This window comes from Glossina fuscipes, unplaced genomic scaffold, assembly GCF_014805625.2.
Source record: "Glossina fuscipes isolate IAEA_lab_2018 unplaced genomic scaffold, Yale_Gfus_2 142, whole genome shotgun sequence".
In the NCBI taxonomy this organism is placed as follows: Eukaryota; Metazoa; Arthropoda; class Insecta; order Diptera; family Glossinidae; genus Glossina; species Glossina fuscipes.
The window spans coordinates 405,412-426,727 of NW_023998485.1; the positions used below are offsets into that span (position 1 = coordinate 405,412).

At 32.7% G+C, this 21,316-nt stretch overlaps 2 protein-coding genes across 4 annotated transcripts in view; both read left to right on the forward strand.

The window, feature by feature from the left end:
• Positions 1 to 21,316, forward strand: part of LOC119641102 (angiotensin-converting enzyme) — a 174,874-nt gene that overhangs the window by 76,928 nt on the left and 76,630 nt on the right. The window lies entirely within an intron of this gene.
• Positions 17,540 to 18,370, forward strand: LOC119641107. The gene is made up of 2 exons (XM_038039554.1): positions 17,540 to 18,079; positions 18,158 to 18,370. The coding sequence occupies exon 1, from the start codon at positions 17,554 to 17,556 to the stop codon at positions 18,064 to 18,066; it is 513 nt and encodes a 170-aa protein (XP_037895482.1). The 5' UTR covers positions 17,540 to 17,553; the 3' UTR covers positions 18,067 to 18,079; positions 18,158 to 18,370.

Below are 21,316 nucleotides of genomic sequence, written 5' to 3' on the forward strand. Positions count from 1 at the left end.
AGGCTCCTGCCTTCGTCCGTTCATCCGCTATGAAAACTATCAAGAATTAATAAAAAAAGTTTAAAATTTCGCTAGTAAGTCGCTTTTTTCGGATCATAGGTGAAGTTTTCAAAGCGATACGGTTCCCATCATCAATTCTTTTGAAACTTAAAATTTTCAAAATCTTCTTAAATTAATAATATCGCGTGGACTTCGATCTATAAACTAAATTTTATAAATTTACTGGAAAAAAAAAATAACCATAACGTTATATGTTTGAAGGGATAGGCATCGGAGATTTGTCCTAAGAGGAGTAGCCTTCTTTTTTTAATTTATTCTTCTAGCAAGTACAACCGTTTAAGGAAATATCACCTTAATATTATTCGTATAAAAAAATTGACAAGAAAACAGAAGATTATTAAAACATTAAATTTGGTTTTAATTTTTTATGCCAGTTCACAATTGGAGGTCAATTCCAAATCAGTTTTCAAAGCGTAGCGTTGCTGGTATGTTTTCATAAAGCAAAAAAAAAAGAAGAAAAACAGCCGGGACTAAGAGCACAAACATTAATCCAAAGCACCAAATATTAAGTAACACTAAAAATTTTTTAAGTTTAGTGCATGACTGTGTATAAAACTGTAACATGTCATGGATAAGTGAAACGAGCTCTCACACAGTTTGTATTAAGTTCTGTGAAACAGAAAAGAAAAAACCCAAAAATATATATGATTTGAAATCACAATGGTAATCATTCTTGTTTCTTTTTTCAAGTTTGGAAACGGCCTTCAAACTAAAGCGCAAAGTTTAGTATTTAAACAAACTATTCTTAGCGGTAACAACTGCAGCACCACTAGAAGTTAATTACTGCACTCGGAAATACTTGTGTAATAGGCATGTGTTGTGTGCTTTAAATTAAATTAAAAAAACACCTAAAAAGTATCCGAACAATTTCTGTTCTGTAAAATTAATTCTATTTGCCCACAAACAAGGTTAGATGAAGTAAGCTCCTTTTTATTTACTTTTTTATTTTCTCTTCCAAACTCTTGAATTAATGGTAGATGGTAGGAGAGAGATTTTTCGCTCAAAATTCATTGTTGTCACTTGTGATTCGTTTCTGATTAATTATAATTAAAATGATCGAAATTATATTTGGTTACTGCTAAAGCGCGGTGTATGGCCGAGAGCAATGAATATGCAAAATGCCTCAGCTACCATTTTAGGTTTCGTTTGTTTTTCTACTTTCAAGATTGTTCATTCTTTCCTTATCATTATTTTATAAGGAGCAAGGAATATGCACTTAATAGACCGTAAATTTCCTTGCTATGGCAAGATACACGTCTATTTCGAAGAAAGTCTTTCAATTTTAGAAATTCTAATGTTTGTTTGGCCTACTTTCACCGACCATCCATATAACGAAAATAAAACAACCAGAAGCTTTGCGTATAGGCACTATTATCGAAGGCGACGGGTAAATGAATTCTCCCATTGTAAAGTTCCGAATTGATGTTCCCATGCCTGCGCCTTTGGTCTTCTTATTTCTCAGTTACGTTGGGTTTGCTCTGTTTGTAGACTTAGGCGCTTTGCCTCATCCTGTCATTTGGACAAAAATCTTTCGCCAGATCTATTCCAGCTGTGCTTTAATTTGCAAATGAACAAGACCGAGGTAAATTAATTACGATAATATAAATAGCATATTTATAAAAGTGAAAAAAGTTAGAAAAAATTTGAAATTTCTATTATATTCTTCTTGCGTCGACAGTTTACGCCCAATATCAGCAGCAGCAGATATCGCACTGAAATCATTTACAAATATTAATTTAAAATTAAGAATACTTTTATACACACAGACTTCTCGTTTCTTACGATGTATCAATCAAGACCGTAGAACTTATGTTGCTTTTCATCATTTGGTCTGATGAATAGAAACATATGATGAACGCATTGAAATTCGTTTGTCATTCTTGAATTTTCGATAAATCGTTGAAGATCCCATCGATCTGAAGTTAGTTGGCTAAGTTTCTAGCTGACGCATCAAATCTTCCATCCACGTCGTAAAATTCATGACATAACGCCTATATCGTCTGTATAATAGTAATTTCTGGTCATGAATTTTGCCGCAACTACGATCATTACCCCTCACGAGATTAATCAGTTCCAGGAGTTATTGACAGTGCATAAGTATATTATATCGTTGCTTTAAGACGCTTAATTGTCTCAGACGGCTGCAAATGCATCATGTATGTAACTTAGCATATACAACAAGTTTCTTTTGGTTTGTTAAATTAAAGTAATCTAAATTTTCCTTTATTTGCGAGTAACCTTTTCTATTATAGATCTGTGTATCCTTTGCTAATTGATGTTAATTAAAAATAATTTTTATATTCTATAAATTGTAAATGATTTACTTCTTATAAAAAAAAAAAAGAAAAAAAATATAAATGTCTTTGAATTGTTAAACCTTTTTTTAGATTTTAAATTAGTTTAATTATATTTAACTTAAATAATTTCGTATTGTTATTTTTCTTTTATTTCTTTTATTTGGAAAAAATAGAAAAGATTTATTATTATTAAAAATATTAAATAACTGGTGAGACTTCTTGGGGGGTGACTGACTGGTGGCGGTATTAATAGGGCATAGTAATGAATTTTTCCGGGAAAAAAAATTTCGAATTAAAAGTAAGCACTTTTTCTATTTTAAATAATGAAACATTTCTAGCGTAACAAATAAATTATCACGAAACTAATTACAATTTTTTTTACCTATCCCACTAGACGAGCCAGGCCGGAAAACATGCGATAGGTTCATGATATAAATAAAAAGTACTTACATCCTTGCAAAGCTTAAACAACAAATACGTTACAAGCCCAATTTAGAAATTTTCGCAATAAAGAGAGTAAAATTATCATTGCCCGACGTTGGTTTTGACAACCCCGAATGTCAAGCGGCATTTTTTTCCGAGCTTTATATGCTAACATTGTGAATAAAAAGCCGACGAAAGTTTTGTAACAGCGTTTGGTTTATAAATGAATTCTCAAACTTACGTAGAAATTATGTTCAAAAAATTGGAGTTAAGTACTAAGTTAAGTGAGAAGCATTGACACTTTAAATAAATATTGAATTAACAGGCATTAGTAATAATAAGATTTAAAATTATTTTACTTTACGAACTCTCACAATATACACAACGTTAAACATTGCGTTTGTTGCTTGTTTAGAGCGGCTTTGACAAGTCTTTGATAATACCAAAACTTTTAAATTACTTGCTCGTTAATAAAATAGTTTGCTTTGTTTATATATATTTCCCTTCCTTCAAGCAAATTCTTCATAGATTTATTCGCAACACCTTTTAACATATATTAGTAAACGCAAACAGTTCTTTTAAAAGCTATTTTGGAAGGTCAGCTTTACAGCTTAGGCGAAATTAATCTAAATTCCTATTAGAAAACTATCATAAATTGCCGAATGATTGGTAGACAGTAGGGCCTAAATCCGGCGAGTACAAAGGACGATGAAGAAGCTCCAACTTCAATTCGATACTGTTTTTGCATAGCAATACTAAAGCCAAATGCATTTTAAACTATCGCGTCTGTGATGCACGTAAGAGCTCATATTTCATAATAGAGCACATTTCTCACCGTTATTTTGTCAACACAATTATTATTATTATTATTATTATTATTATAAAAAGAAGCTAAAGAGCTTGCAATGATTTAAACAAGCGACATGTGCAACTTTTCAACATAAAGAAGAAGGGAACGTATTCCTTACATTAAGAGACGTTTTTCTTCTAAATGACATTTAAAGAAGAAGATATATCATAACATATATCGGATGAAAATTTTTTCTAAGATATACAGATGAAAATGATTCGATCAGGTATGGTTTCATTCCCAATGATAGAAATCGTTACAGCGATGACAATCGAAAAGATACGTCGAACGGGGCGCAATTTTCTATAAGTGCCCAAAGAGTAAATGTATATAAACGGAAAGTTAAAATAAATTTGCTTGATTTACTTTCCAGAACAAAAATGAAGATAGTTGTCGTTACGGACCTTTCATTTTTTCGTATAAACGCTTTTCACTTGCCTTCCAAAACTTTCTTGTATATATAACATGTAATAAACAGACCGATTCTTACATTTTTGTGGGAATTAATTTCAATTAATGATATATCAAAAATGTCGTGCCTTAATCTTCATTTCAAGCAAATCATATATATTTCCTTTCCTTTAAGTAATGACTTAAAGGCTTATGTAACTAATAAATGAATTTACTATCTGTGACGACTGCAAAGTAATTGCAGGTTATTAACCGAATAAAAGCAAAGGTTTGAACTTGAACTAAAGTATGCGGCACTCTAAAACGTTGTTCGTTCAACGGAGGAAAAAACTTCATATCTACATGAAATGAATGTAATTCATATAGAAAAATGCGGTCACAGCTTAAATGATATTTAACCTTCAGATTAAACAAAAAATTGAAGGAAAAAAGTAATAAATAACTTATTAAAGATAATATAATATGTAAAGAAAAGCATATAGTAAGTATAGTAGTAATAATAATAATAATAATAATAATAAGAGCAGTTCAATTTTGCATAATAAATTATTGATAATCAAAACTTTTTTCATAATACGCGGGATATTATTCAAAATTTTAATCAATATTAAATTTAAAAGAGATCTTAGGATACAAGCTTCACGTAAAGAAGACCATAAATGATTAAGCAGCTAAAAGGAAAGTAAAAGAGAAACTTACTTTCAATTCAACTCTCAATTTTGCTGCATCTAGGAGAAGTTTATGTTAAACAACCGAAGTTTCAACATATATAGAGAGTTTTTTAGTAAAAATGATCTTCATTGAACTTTGCTTCCCAAACGCGGCTAATTGCAACCAGTTCAGTAATTCCAAGGGTTTTTTGACAGTTTGATGGCTCCATTGTTAGTTATGTACATTAATTAAATAAAAACCTTCAATAATATCCAACAGTTATCAAATGATTAGCTATTCACGATTTAAGGGTAATGTGTAGCATATTGTACAGATTAACGAAATTAGAATGAATTTTTTGAGAATATTTCAAAATAAAAGCAAATAAATATAGTGCGCTTCGATGAAAAGCCATTATATATATACGAAGTAAGAGAAGAATTAGTATAAATAGTTTACAAGGATTAATGCCCTGACTTCGAGAATATTTATTGCTTTAAATATACAAAATAGATGCAGTTTTTCGATACTTCACTGCAATCATATTCGTACTTTCATTTTACACTTTTTATAAGTGTAAAATATGCAATTGTCCGTTTGACTGTATATGTGTAGACACGCAAGTGGACACCAATATCCCCTTTTTATGCTGAAAAATGTTTTCTTTAAAACAAAAAAAAGTCGTAAAATGAGATGTGCGTATAGAAATTTTCTTTTACTTCAAATTTTTACAAGCTACACGGAGCAGCGAGAGAGCTCGAAATGCATTGAACGCCTTGGAGACACAAATTGAAAAAGAGTTTGTCGCACAATTAGTAACAAGTCAACAAAATTTTTCATTTCGTTTGCTTGGAATGAGAGAGATACAAGAGAAGAAAAATAGGGTTCCTATGAGCTAATCGGAGAGGTTGGAAATCCAATGGTAGCATAGAGATTCGCAGATAGTAATACAACAAATTTTTATCTCTGAGAAAAATTGGGCTGTATTGTAATTAACGTTAAAATTTAATTACTTCTGCTTTACTAATTATTTAATATACTTGCATGCAGAATTGCCTGCTGCAACTTGAAGTTTACGATCCATGTTTTAAATAGGCTTCTGAAAGTTCGTATTCCATAAGGAATATCAAAATTTCTTAGTTCTCTTTCAAAGTTCAATTTTATATTTAAACATTTTTGTTTTATATCTGATTTGTAACAAAAACTAAGATTGAAGGGCTCACCATCGCAAAACTTTAAATTTGTTATTAAATATCTGATTTAAATTTTTAATGTGTTATGACTATGCATATATACAATACATTATATATTTGAATGTTAGAAAAATCGAAGATCGTAGATTATTTCGAAAAAATTTGCGATAGATGAAACATGAAACTCAGTTAAAATAAATTAACAGCTGAATTCAATTCTCTTAAAAGTAAATCTTATACTTTTTCATACTGTTACGGAAGTCCCAAATTCATCTCAAAAAAATCAATTCCCTAGAAAGGGAAAACCAAAGTGCACATTCGCTGCGCGTCATGTAGCTGTCAGCCGAGGAAAAGATTAGCGGAAAAGTGGATTAACAGATTAAAAATGAAGCAATGAACTTAGGTAATAGTAATATGCTTCTAAAAATGTATATAAATAGAATATTTGCAAACGGCAGAGTCAGTCAGACGAAAAAATTTGAGTCGAAAGAGAATATTAGAGTTGAGAAGTCGAGAGTATTGTCAAAGTAAAATGTAAATAGTCCTATAAATAATAAAATAAAAGAGTATTGTAGTGGAAACGTCCAAGTGTATCTCTCTTCAAAAGAAAAACCTGTTGTATGAACTCTATTCGAGGAAAGCGAATTTCGTAGCAATACAAAGTATTTAAGGAGAAGTAAACAAAAAAGAAAAGAAAAGCCCGTACACGACTACGACAAAGGCACACTCACAACGAGCACAGATGTAAGTTGAAAGTGAACCCCTAAACCATTACAAACATGCAAAAGCTTGGCAACCGATAACAGGAAACAACACCAGTTAATTTTCGAATCATAGTGAGATGTTAAGCTTGCAAGTTAATTTAAATACGGCATAGGCAAAACGTGTGTATTAAGCTTAGTTGTTTTGTTAGACTTTACAGGATTCGGTAGTGAAATTAAGTGATAGACATTAATTAGTTTTCTGCAAAGAACTGTCGACGGATTGAACAGCTCATAATTATGTTTACGTTAACTAAGCTTAACGAGTAAGTCCCTGGAGAAGCGGTTAGGGACACTAAGTCTTATTTCACCTAGTAACGAATCGATAGTACCATTAATTGGCTTAATTAAGAAAGAAATACTAATAATAAACCTACGTTTCTCAAGTGATGGCCAGGATAACAGAAACAACCTATTCTCGTAAGGAGACAGAGAGACGAGCGGATCTCAATCTAAATTGGTAAGGATAAAGAGCAAGAATTGCTTTTGAACGGATTCAATTGTGCCTGTATAACATCTATAGGATAACGCAACACACGGCAGAGACATACCCAAGCGTAAGTTGAACTAAGCGCCTGTAAAGCCTTTTCGTAATGTAAGGATCTTTATGCGCTTTGGACCAGCCCACAATAAAAGCTAGCGCGGATCTAGGTTTACGTAAATAGAGCTCGATGTGCAAATTAAAAGGTAATAGAACCCCAAACCCATTGAGCGAACTATGTTTTCCAACTTGTGTAAATCAATGAAGTATTCAGTATTGAATGACTTCCTACTTGAGAAAGAAGGAAAGCTTCTTGCATTTTTTTAGGTTTAATTTTATGAAATATAACAATCATCGCGTAACCAAATTATTTATTAATTTGCCTTTCTTTGGAGAAGGAAGAAAACAGTTTAACATCACCAGCGTACATTAAAATTTGGCTGTATTTAATCATGGAGAAGAGACCATTAATATATAAATTAAATCAAAGCGGTCCTAAGTGACGCTGGAGGTCGTGCGAAATTCATGCAATAATGGAAATATAATTTATGTCTTCAACAAAACTTATGATACCAATACCTACCTGATCCTATCTTATCGGGCTGCGGTATGGTAACATTGATATTGCAAGTTATTTCCGTACACAGCAGTATTAAAGAGGAAGCAGTGGAAGTTCTTGCACGCACGTTGGTATTAAAAATGAGCTAAATCGGTGGAGGAACACGCCCACAGCGCCACGTTAATTGAGAACACCTGCCTTTCAAAAGGAATGAAAAATTGGTCTATTGTTACTCACTCTTAAACTATAGCTTCTCCAAAATTATACCGTATCGAAATTTAGTTGCTTTTAATACCTTTGCAACGCGCAGAAACGAGCGTCAAAATGCCTATTAGGTATATAAATACTTGAGCAGTTACAAATTTGAAATGCACCTAAGCAGCCGGTCTGTTCCGTCTGGCCAACCGTGTAGTATATGTGGTAAACGTTCCCCCGTTTGCAAAAATGAAGGCACAGTCTAGAAACTTACAAAAGAACTTGAAAATGGCTGAACTGTGTAAAAAAACGGTGAGCGCTTTTGCCTTTGGTGACCGGTATAAAAGATTCGGTAACGACCGAATATAAATCTCATTTTTGTTTGTTTTGTATTCAATTTTGCATCTGTATGCTGTATGTACGCAGGTTGCCTTACATAGGAAACACCTCCCTAGATTGGCTAAAGTGCTGCTATTGTCAAATATTTTTCAAAATCGTGTTTTTTTAATGTTTAATGCTTATACGCTTTGTGTAGCTTTCTCGACTATTTTCTATTACCTTTTTTTCATCTTAAAAATATTGCAAAAAATATTTTGTTGTTAGACCATTAAAAGTAGGCCTAAGGTAAAGCTTAAGACTAAACTTTAAGTCCTAAAATGACGACGCTACACTAAGATTTGTAATTTTTTAATAATTTCCGGCAAACCCCGGAAACAGCAAATTCGTCCTGCGAGGATCGTTTAGTTAAACATAAATGGTTAACGCGATTCTCTTATTAACGCTGATCATGAATATTTAATTTTTACCTTCTGCTTTTGTCCTCAGAGGCGTTATAAAACTTTCAAAAATCTATTTCTAGTATGCACCAAACCATATTCATCTGAACGGCCGAGTAAATTGTTTCATTTATTAAAGAGAAATGAAGAACATATTTTTGAACAAAATCAAAAATAATTAATGCTTGATAAAAGAAAGCAAACAGAAAATGTGCTCTTCGCGGCTACCAATCAAACAGATCCCAGTCATCGTCTTTCATTTGCTCTTTGAACAATTCTATTAATTCGTCAAGGCGCATCGATTTCGATTTAAGTAACTGAAGGGTTTTCTTATATTTTTCGTCGCGCGTCAGATACGTTTTCAAATTTTCTAGAAGTTCCAAAAACTGTTGAAAAGTTAATTCTCCTCTTGATAGTAATATTTTTTCGATGTAATTTTTAATTTCTTCCACGGATTTGTGATCGCTTTCTACAAACATCAAGGATAGACGTATGTTCTCGAATATCTCAAAATCCTCAATAGCACGTTTCATTGCAAAGATTTCCTTAAGTGAAACATTGTCCCCATTCTCGACCTTAGACTCCATAAGGTTCGTTAAAAGTTCATGCATCTTACGCTCATAATTATTTGTGGGTTGTTTTTTGAAAACTTCTTTATGGTTTGCTAGTATTTTGTCAATTTTAATATTTAAATCCTTAGCCTCCCTATCTGGCGTTAATTGTTGTCTCGATTTCCTTGTGATATTTTCCCCACAGCCGAGATCGACGCGAGCACTGAGTATCACTGCCGTCAGCGCTAAAACTAAATGTAATTTTTTCATTTCCAAGAGTTTCAGATATATTAATATTCTTATTATGTATGAGAAATTCACCGCGCATCTATTTATATGGCACTTTTGGCATAGTGTGTATTAAGTTTGTACGGCTGGTTGTAACACACAGAAGGAGACCTATCTTTTATTATATCCACATGACCTAAACATGTATCTCTGTTTGACGTCTGTCCATATGCCTTTGTGTTTATCTAACAGATCGTAATTTTCAAGACATTTTCATGGAATTTGGTATATCAACGTCTTTTGACGCAAGGACGAAAGCTATTCGATCGGATATTTGTTTCGACCACACTCCATATAACGGATCGGATGGGCCAATGTTTTGAAAATTTGGACCAAGCTGACGACTGAATATCCTCCAAGCCCTTAGGCTTTGATGAGAATTACGCATTTATATAAAAATAATGCAAAATTTTTGTTATACTATTAACTAAACAATTTGTGATATAGGGTATCCAATAGATGGCCTTGTCGGACTATAGCATTCTTACTTGTTTTTATATACAAATTGTTTGGACTCAAATTTTTCTAAGTTATTGTAACGAAGTTTTCGTTAATTGTAGCAAGAAAAGATAATAAGATTTATTGAAAAGCTTCAAACGAATTTAGATTTTTTTTAAATTATACGAAGATAGGCAAGCGGGAAATGCCCATTAAATATACAACATTTACAACATTTGAGCTAATTTCGGCTTTGGGGTGATTTCTTAATAAACTACGAAATAGAAAACTTATGCGTAATGAAATATACCTAACATATGCGGAGATGATGTACGAATGTAAATCATTGATTTTAACCAACTCACTCCGGCGCCGTCTGTAAGTAGGAACATTAATTTACGTTTTTAATTCCCTATCTCAGTTTCACCTTTTCAAGATTTTTCTAAACCGTGACTTTAAAACACAGAAACAGCGAAAATTAATTTTTTTTTGTAGATAAGTTCGAAAAATAATTGGATTTAAAAACAAAAAACATAGAACGAATTTAGTTAAGAACCTTAGGTTTCAGTGTAAATTTCTTAAAAAATATTCAAATGGTCATTTGAAATATACAACAGCAAATGACAATTTCTTTGAAAGTGATGTATCGAAATGTAACATTTCGAACGGAATGAAAATGAATAAATATATTTTCAGAAATTAAGTTATTATCCATCAACTTCCATTGGCAATAATTTCATTTTGCCATTTGTTGCAATCGCTAAATAACGTGGCCTTAAAACGAACCAATCGCAAAACTTTTAGATATAGATATAGCGTACGCATTAAAATAGAGTTATCCTACTCTGGTAATGTATATTTCATGGTTTCTTTCTTTTTCCGAATGAATTTTCAAACGTTTGCATTACTGTTACCATTGTAAATTTCATTAGCTTGAAAAGATTGTTGAGTCCTATACCATTATTACTTTCAAACTAGTCGGGCTGCGACAAATTTTGTGTTTCAAATCTCACTTGTTATGAAAGGGCTTGAGATAGCCAGATTTCAAGCATTACCTTACACCTTGTTGATGTTTTTGCCATTCAGAGTTGTTGAAGGTTGACAAGAATGAATTAAAAGAATTAATTTTTTTTCTGCGCTTTTATTGCTATGAACAAAAATATGCTTTTTATGCAGCAAGCCTTCGTTGTTCAAATTTTGTGAATTTAATTTTTATGTCAAATTGCCATTATGAAACAATTTCCGCCATGATATGTTTTAAACTTGATCAATTGGCCATATCATTTTCTTAGAAAACTTGTATGCGGGCGAAGTTTAATAAAAAGGTCTTTCTTAAGCAAATTTTTCGATACTGCGGTTTTCGCCAGCTGAGTGTTACTATTTTTGTTCAGAAATTTTAAATATTGTAGTTGAAAGCAAGGCGTTTTATGGGGATTTGTCCGATCCACTCGATTTTTTATAGGGTACATTCTTAAGCCAAAGCGCGACAGCATAAAAAATTTCGTTAAAATATCTTAAAAATTACGACCTGTTGGTTGAATATAAAATTATATGGACAGTCATCACACTGATAAAGAAAAAGATAACCTTGTAAGCTTAAATCGATGCAGACAAATATTCTGAATCAAGCAGTGAAATAAAAGTTGGGCCTATCCCATATTCCCCTAGCACAAGTATTGCAGGGCTTAATAACGTGTAACGTTCGGAGCTGGCCTCTCAACTTAAATTAAATGAAGTAAAAAAGAAAAAATTGTACTTCTTCCCGTCGTCCAACCTATCTTTAATTTTTATTTTACTTTTTATTTTACCCATTTATACATGAAATTCAACTAAAGAAAATTACAATTGAGTTCAGTGCATCTTAATAGAAAATCTTATACTAATTGTTTTAAAACTGGTATGCAATAAAAAGGAAGAAAGAAAAGAGAAATTATAACAGCAAAGTAAGTTTAAAAGTAAATTAAAAAAGTTAAAAATAATTATAAGCAAAAGCACAGAAGCACAGCAGCAACAAGAACAGATCCAGGTTGCAAGTGAACCCTTAAACTATTGCAAACGTGCGTAAGCTTTGCAACCAACACGTTAACAACGCAATATTATTTTAAATAAAAAATGGGATATTAAGAATGAAATGTTAGTTTAAGTACGACATAGGTAAATCGCGCACATTAAGCAAAGTTGTTTTAATAGACTTTAAAGAGTCCGAGAATGAGAATAAGTGTTAAATATCATTTAGGTTTCTGCCAACAAGTCTGAGCGGGTTAAACAGCTCATAATTGTATTTGCATTGACTAAGCTTAATCAAGATAAAATGCCTAAAGAAGCGGTTACGGACATTAAAGCTTATCTCACTAAGTAATGCGAGCGAGTCGATAGTACCATTTATTTCTTTGATTAAGAAGGAAGTTTAGAAAAAATTTACGTTTTTCAAATGACGGTAATGATAACAGAAGCAACCTGTTTTCATAAGAAGGAAGAGAGGCAATCGGGTCCCAATCCAAATACGTAACGGCAGGCAGCAAGAATTGCTTTTGAACAGATTCAATTGAGTCTACATAGCACCTATATGAAGGAGACTGCACAACAAAGGCATACTCAAGTATAGGTCTAACCAAATACACGCGCAGACTTTTTGTAATATACGGATCATCAAGCTCTTTGAACCACCTCTTTATAAAACCAAGCGCGGACCTAGTTTTGCTTAACGAGAACTCAATATGGAAGGTAAAACGTAATCTATGGTCAAATAGAACGCCTAAATCTGTGAACGAATCGTCGTCTTCCAACTTGTGCGAATCAGTGAAATACTGAGCAATGAATGAGAAAGAAAGTGAATGAGGTTAAGATTGCAATTGTTGACAAAATTAAATATTAACAAGTTAATATACGGACTTATGAGATCAAATTTTCCAAAACTTTCTAAAGTTCTCATACCAATGTAGAATATCGACGTTCTGTTATATAGAGTATACAGAGTATTGTCGAAAAATTCGAAAAATTGAGTTTTTGTTCCTCTTAACGAGTTCTCAATTTTACGTTCTCTCTAATGTTTGGAACACCCAAAATGAATCTTTAGAGACCATATAAAGTACATATATTCTTAATAAGAAAATGTAAATCGATTAGGCCTTGCTCGCCCGTCTCCGTGTCTGCGTGTCTGTTTATTTATGCGGTGTGTGATGCGTGCAGTGTGGAATGTCTTGGCACTTTCCTAAACGCAAAAAAAAAGATATCAACCTTAAATGGCAAATTTATTAGAGCACAAGTCCACAGGGAAGTGTGAACTGATCATCACTCCGTTTTTGTAAACGAAAACTTGAGAGTTTTTGGTAATTACTCAAAAATTATGTCCTTCGTCTTACACAGCCTGGTACAAAACGGATGTCTGTTTGAAAGAAGTCAGTAATGTTGTCAACATAGTCGAAAAAGTTATGAGATTAAATAAGCAACCCCGATAGAATAATGTTGGACTGATTGCGCCGCCTGTCAAGTCCATTATGCGCAGTTTTGAAAGGCTTATATCTTTTGATCAATTTACATTCCCAACTTATATTTTGGTAAATTGCCTTTTTATATACATCGCCTCGATGTTCCCTATTCTTGGGCTAAGTAAACAGAGATTTTGTATGCCGTTTATTAAATTTTTATTCTTTATTAGAAAATGGTCTTTATTTTGGTTTCTTCTTTATTGTGTAGCAAAAATAGACGAAATAACTGCACAAAGATTTTAGTTTCTTTTTATTAATTTTTTTCATAAAATATCTCCTGCTTATTATCGATTATAAAGTTTGCATGTTCTGTGATCTTTTTTACTTTGACAGTCGTAGTTTATTTTTATTTATTTTTTTATTTTTTGTATATTACATAACGTGAACACTAACTTGACTTACTGACTTTTATAGCAAATAATAAAGGTAGCTTTTTCAAAAGTTTTGACAAGACGAATGTACCGCTACTCTTCAGTGACGGATATAAGAAGGAAAAAATGCAATCTTCTCGATTAGTTAGCGAACACATCTCAATTGCTTCATTTCTTTTTTATTTTTCTGTTACGTTTTCAACCTTAAGTTCGATTCAATTTGTTATGCTACTTCTCCACAAACGTTTTTTTATAGTTTCACACAAACGTTTTTTTTATAGTTTCACATATTTTATAAATTTAAGAAACTGTTCATAAGTAAGGACTCCTGCGCCTGCTGGTTAAGCTTCAGATTAGTCCAGCTAACCAATTAATTTAATATTATTGCGTATATTAAAAACCTAAGGGCGCATTAGTTATTCATTAATTTTCCGTTAACTGTAGTTTTAATCTCTGTCAACCTCGAAGACAAATTTGATTGATCATTATTTTAGAAATGAATTCGCTTTTTGTTTATAGTTTTCTTTAGTTTATTTACAAAGAATTCGTTACAGAAATGAAGGCACAAAATAAGTTGTTCTTATAAAATTTCACATGACCCTCGTCCTGAAGTTGCTTGTGTACTCCACGACACCTTTGCACATTCTTGTGCAACTCTTTGCACCAAAGTCATCTTCTTTGGAACAAGCATTCTGCGGTTGTCTTTTGCCCCGTTCAGGGTATTTTCACTTTTAAACCGAACATGGGCAAGTTTCACATTCTCTTTTTTCGCTCCTCTCCCTATAAGTAATATATTCTAAAGACTGCTGTGCTTATATGCGCGGTGAACGGTAAATATTTGGTCAAATATAAAGACAAAATATTTTCCATAGCAACTTGAGCTTAAGGTTTATACAGACTATAAAGGCTATTTAAGTTACAATACTTAAACGTTACACCATCCACTACATACATGGCACGTCTACCACTGCTATTACTTACACTAACAACTATTAATGCCATGTTGAAGTATTTCTTAACCAAACAACACGCTATGGTACTTTACTGAATTTTTTCGATAGAGATAATGAATTAAAAAGCCCATCATTTGCAAAGTCTGATACCTTAAAGTGAATGCCTTTTTCCTAAAATTAGCGTTATATTTGCGTCGCTCTTTTTACTACTATGGACAGTGCCATTAAAAATTGCTTGATTCGTTTTTAAAATATTCCCCACTACGTTCTACACAATTTTTGCATGCGTTCGTTTCATTTTTATACCCATCGCCAAAGGATGATGGGTATATTCATCTTGTCGAGGCGTTCGTACCACCCAGAAGGAAGTCAGAGACCGCACAAAGTGTATTTATTCTTCATTAGCGCCTTTTTCTGAATCAATTCACACATGTCCGTCTGACCAATTCTGTAAAATGTGTGTCGTAAACATTCTCGACCGCAAAAATGGAGACATCGAGTTCAAATTTGGCAGAAACATTGCAAGTTTCTGTGTGTAGGTTTGTACTGAAAGTGGGCCAAATCGGTTCAAGGACACGTCTACAGTACTAAGTAAACTAAGAACACCTCTATTTGAAAAGGGATAAAACATTGGGTTGTTTTTATTACTCAGAAACTGCAGAAGATAAATCTACAAAATGTCTATGGTCTATGGTCTACCGACCGATCCCTAGTATCTGTAAAAGAATGGGGAAAATCGTTCCAATTCAATTCGGAATGAGCCTCAACAACTCCGTCTACGCATGTTTCCACCTGTTTGTCTGTGCAACTGTGTAGTAACTGTGGTAAATATTCTCCCTTTCACAAAAATTAATATATCGCCTACAAAATAATTTGAAAATTACTCAAACTTCTCAAAGAACACGCCTACAATGTCTAGATGTCTATATAACAAAAACAAATAAATTTCTATTTTTATTTTGAAAATAGGAAAATAACAGCTGCGCTCATTATTATAGAATTTAAAAATTTAGTTCTTTTGCATTTTTAAGTCTTTTTTAGGACAACATGGTTTTGAAGGCGACGAAGGCTCCTTCTAGCGACGGAAATTACCGATCACGCAATTTGTTCTTGACGTTAATTTACGAAAAGAACTCGTTACTCAATGGTATCTTCGTTATCTGACCTTTTCATTTATAATAAAGACATGGATTCATGCCATTTACATTTAGATATAATAGAGAGCCTGGAGTTTAATTCGTTAACAGCAATTTTGGCCAGTTTCTTACACTGTCTGGGAAACTATGGCAAGCTTAAATAAGCTTTTTTGGACATAACACGGCCATTCAACTTTTTTCGACATGTACGGCATGTTGCAATGTTTTATTAGAATAAAATCGAAATGATCGAATTCGAGCAGGAGAAAATCAATAATCATATTTTTCTGCAATATTCTCCATTAAGGGTAACTCCAATGCCATTTTCATATTAACGAAAAAATATTTTCTTCTCACAAACCATACCCGAAGGCTATTTTCGTGGATGCAAATGTCTTTTCGAAATAATAGATGTGTTTTCTCTACGGGACATGTTTTCTAATTTATCAAGTCATTAACCAAATTTACGTTAAATCTAAACAATTTCTAAATACTGTAAAGCTGATTATTTTTCCAATTTTTCGCAGATACAAAAAAAAACTGGCAAAAATACCAATAAGTCCCAATTGTGTGCAAATTGCACACTTCTAATCGTGTTTTGACAGCAAACATACTTTAGTTCCCTACCAAATTGTCGTTGCACATTTTACGTGTTTGTGGTATCAGGTACATCTTTACGTAATGGATTATACAGTGAGTAGTAAGTAAAAGATTTGAGTACTATGGTACCAGCAAGAATAACATACGATCGCAATAATGTGTGGTTTGTGTAGAATAAATTAGGGGTTTGGTCGTTATTCTTTATACGTTTGAGTCGCATATTTCGAAAAAGAGCAGATTGCTTCACAAGCTGCCACACTGCAAGAAAAAGATTTACGACAATTTGCGAAAAATTGATTGGTGAATAAATTTCGGACGGACAAAAACAACAAGCACTGGAGATGGTAAAGCATCGCATATCTGCGAGCGAGCGACTATCTGTTATATTACATTTTTTCAGGGTAAACGCTGCGTCTGATATAGATGGAAATTGACAACTATTGCGAACAAAATTTACTGGGACTTGATTTCATTTGCGAACCCAGAAAGTGAAAAGACGCTCTATCGCTGTTGTTAACTGCAAATTTCTTGTTGTTTGTAGCATGTCTTCAGGGTAACGTAAATTAAAGCTACAGAGGGTTTTCATCATTTTGAAAGATGAGATTTTGTCACGAGTGGTATTGCCATTAATATCTATGTGACGAGTGTATTTCAAGAAAATGCAAGTTAGAAGCTTCCGATTTTCGATTGTCAAAAGACTTGATATCCAGCACGTATGGATGGGATATTATTCCATATTTGTCGGCAGATATTGCATTTATTTCATCACTCATAAGTGTTTTCATGTCGCTGTTTATTGAGCGATCACTCCAAGCTAATCTTAACTTAAATTAACTAGTTTTTTAAAAATTGCTTGTGTTCATGTAATTTAACAAATATTCAAAAATTATTGAAGGCATTTCCTATAAATCATTTTATCTTCATTGAGTAAATAGAAAAAGCTAACATAATAATAATTTAAAAAAAAATTCAAGTTGAAAGACCTCGTATATAAGAAACAGTTGTGCGATGAATTCCTCATTTACAGTTTTAACATATTACAAGTCTTTAAAATATTCGAGAATTTTGAAAATGAAGAAATCAGTTGTTGTAACTTCAGTGCTGATGACGTTGGTACTTAGTTTAGATGTACATTTCTGTCTTGGTTTTGTTATTTCAGAAAGAGTCGAAACGGTGGACATTCCATCGTATGAAAAAAGAGAATCGCCTGAAGATTTACTTGAAGCTGTGAAGTTGTTGTTCAATTTGGAGGAAAGCAAAAATGAGAGTTTGGAAAGGCTGAAGCAAATTTTAAAAGCAAACAAGTCTGCAAATGGAACGGGCTCGTCAACGTCTACCTTATCTTCACCGATTTCGGCAACTTCATCGTTAGTTTCATCATTACCGACGGGAAAACTAACATTTAAACAATTCTTAGAAATTCTCGAAAAACTAAATATTTATCCTGTGCATGAAGAAGTTATTCAACTTATTGAATCCAATTCAGACCGAATTAATAAGTTGTACGAAGTTTTAAAAAAGGAGATGAATGACGATGATTGTGGTGATGATATTTTCGAATGCCTTTGGGATTTGTTTAATTGATGAGCAAGAAAAAGCAAGTTTTAGTTACAATATACATAAAAATAACTCAAGAAAAATGTTGTCTTTTCTATACGCAAAACTCTCGCTTTAGTGTTTTAGTATCCAGCGAATCGAGTATTACAGCCAAATTAGTTATGGAAAGACGCGTTCGGTGTCCGCTAAAGAATATCTATTGCTGATGGTCATAAACAATATAACGATAGATTGATTTAGCTTAGACCTATCGGTATGTTTGTTTATGAAATGGTTCCGGTGGAGCAGCACGCCATTCTCACATTTTTCGGTTAAAGATAGTCATCAAAACAAGTTAGAAAATTATATAAAACATCGCCATTAGGCCAACTTAAAAAATCGATTAAAACATATTTTGGTTGCCCCTCAAATAGTAAAAAAGTATGGTCTTCTTTTTTCTTTTTTTTTTAAATTTCGCTTCTCATATTTTTAGAACATTAAAACTTCCGTTTAAGGCCTAATGGTGACGACGAGATTGAGAGAAAATCAAAGACATATCGAATAAATATTTAAATTAAATGAAAATTAAGAAATTACGTTTTTTACGCAAACGATATGTTCTGCAATCTTCGTTTTTAGAAGTTTGAAATATCAAATCGTAGTTGAGCGTCGTCGTTTCATTTCAATGAAATATATCCTAGCCGAACGCCCCAGTGTTGCCGAGTGTTGGTTATCTTTGCAGCCCTCATACTGTTATTGCGTGAGTGTATGTGAAGTCCGAAGCAGTTGGCCTTTGACGAAGCGCAGGAATGATTTTAGCACCCTGGCAAAGAATTAATAATGTTTTTATGGAAAAAGTATATTACAGAATGAAACTTGTACTAGATGTTCTTATCAAGATTATAGTAATTAAAAAATATTTGTAATGGGTACGAATATTGCAGAATAAGATGGTATGGTGCGGAGCGGTTTTACCCAATAACGCTTTTCTACAATACAATATGTTACTTTATTTCAATTACTTAGTTAAAAAAAAAAATAAATAAACAAAACATTTTATCCATAAGGTAGAGTAATTTCTGAAGCGTAATTGTTTGGTTGGCGCGTCTGTAAATAATCATATCTTCAGTAAGATTGCAAGTTTAAAATAATTTCCATCTTATTTTCGTAGCTTCTTTTACCCTTTTGTTCCTTTCGTGTTTAAGTTTATATCAAAACCGTACTAATCCATATTTTGTTTAAGATGCAGATGCTTTGCTCAAGATCAAGAATTTTGGATTCACTTCAAATTGTCGGGTTAGATCGGTTTTGGTCGGTTTTGGTTTCACCTTACATTTCACTTTTGCGTTCTTACAGTTGTTATCTTTACTTTTTGTTATCTCTTTGACTCGTCCACCAAATTAATGTGTTTTTTCGCATGATAATCATTCAAGTGCTACCGTTTTAACAGTTGGACGCTGGCGAATTCCAAGACGTAAATATACGATTATTATGGTCGGATTGAGCTTCTTTCGAAGCGTCAAATCGTCACATTATCACCTTCATTGCCATCAAAATCTTCAGCAATATCTTCATATTTATCTGAACTGCTTTTGGTGTCCGCTATTTTCTCGTATCGCGATTTAATGCAGATAATATTCTTCACTGAATTGACGCATTCATAATATTTTTTTAACCTGACAAAAGTTGTTTTTGTTTATTTGAACCATTTGTCTTTTCCAAAGAAAATGATGTCTTTGTTAATAACGATTTCTTTAATGTTAAGGTTAGATAACCCGTATCATGCCTTCGATCCTTTGGTATATGACTATTGCCTTGCATCGGAAAACACGTCAACATTTTAAATTAGGTCTCCGTCCGAGCCAGGTTGCTTCAAAACCCTTCTGATTACGACGGTCAAGAATTTGGTTTGTTAAGTAGGCGGTATTCACAGCAGCTTCTGCGAATGGCCAATGTTTCGACAAAGTGAATATACTCTCCCCTCTCAGTAGTTAGGGTATAAAAAAAGTGGAAGTATGCGAATTACTACTACTATTTAAATTAACGAGCGCCACTTTGCATTCACATCCTTGTTATTGATTTTTATTGTAATTGTAAGTAATGCTTATAGGTGGCTTTACTATGGCTTACACAAATTTTATTTTGAGGAGATTAGGGAGGTGATTTTTCTAAGCACTTTTCTGTATGCTTACAAAAAGGTTTGCAAAATTTTATTAAGGTAGAAAATGAGTTTTAACTATCTTTTTGTAAGCTATTCCAAATTTTTGTTCACAGCCACACGCATAATTGTTGCTTATTGTGTTTGTAATTGTCTCGAGTTGAACGCAAATATCGAATTGAACAATATTTTAAAGGGATTTGAGACTTTCGCAAATGTTGGAAGAAATAGCGATATGTTTTCTAATATGTATCGTGTTTCAATATCTATCATTTACGGGATCGTACATATCTTATACAGTGTACGTTCTATATCGTAGTATCTTACAAGTTAAATAAATGTTCTGTACCGTATTTAGTGTTTTGACTGGTTTCAATGTGGCTAGTTTTCGAACTCGGTAAGAAGATGGTTTAAATACTAAGTAATTTTGAGCTTTATACTGGGAGTTTTAAAATGCTGATGATATCAACAGAAAAGAAGAAGCATTGTGAACTAACTAACTAATTATTATTATTCTGTAGGAGACTTAGCGAATGTTTCAAAGGAAGCCTTTTCCTGTAGCCTATTATTGCGATTAAAACAAACTGGTAAATAGACAATACCGATTTCAATATGTACGCTGGTTAAGAATAGTTTTCATTTTTTTGTTCATTTAATTTTTAAAAAATTTTATTTATTTAAATTTTAAAAAAATACCAATATGAAGTTAGAGCATGTCTTGCAGGTAAACGCGCTAAGCTAAATATAGAATTAGCAAATGGTTTTATTCATTGGAAATAAGACAGATCGATTTTTTCTATTAGGAGAGAAAGCAAACTTCCAAACTTGTAAACTAAAATTAAGCAAAAAGTGTGCTCTTCCCGCTTAGCAATCAAAAAAGCTCTATCACTTTTTTCTCCGTTTCCTCTTCCGTTATTTTTAAAACTCTAATTTTCTACCGAGATCAATTAAATTTTTTGAAAACTTCTGCCAATTTATTATTGTGGTAATTTTTTAGTTGTTGGAAAAGTTGTTCCTGAGTTACACCCTTTGAGGTTGATGATGAAGTTGATCTTTGCGGAAGGGATTTTGTCAATTGTTTGTTATCCGCTTCCGCCATATTCTCTGCTGGTGTATCGCCTGCCTGTGTATTCTCTGCTG

Bases quoted from the DNA above. Each gene is read 5' to 3' on its own strand.
- LOC119641107 (XM_038039554.1), top strand. From the start codon at position 17,554: ATGAAGAAATCAGTTGTTGTAACTTCAGTGCTGATGACGTTGGTACTT.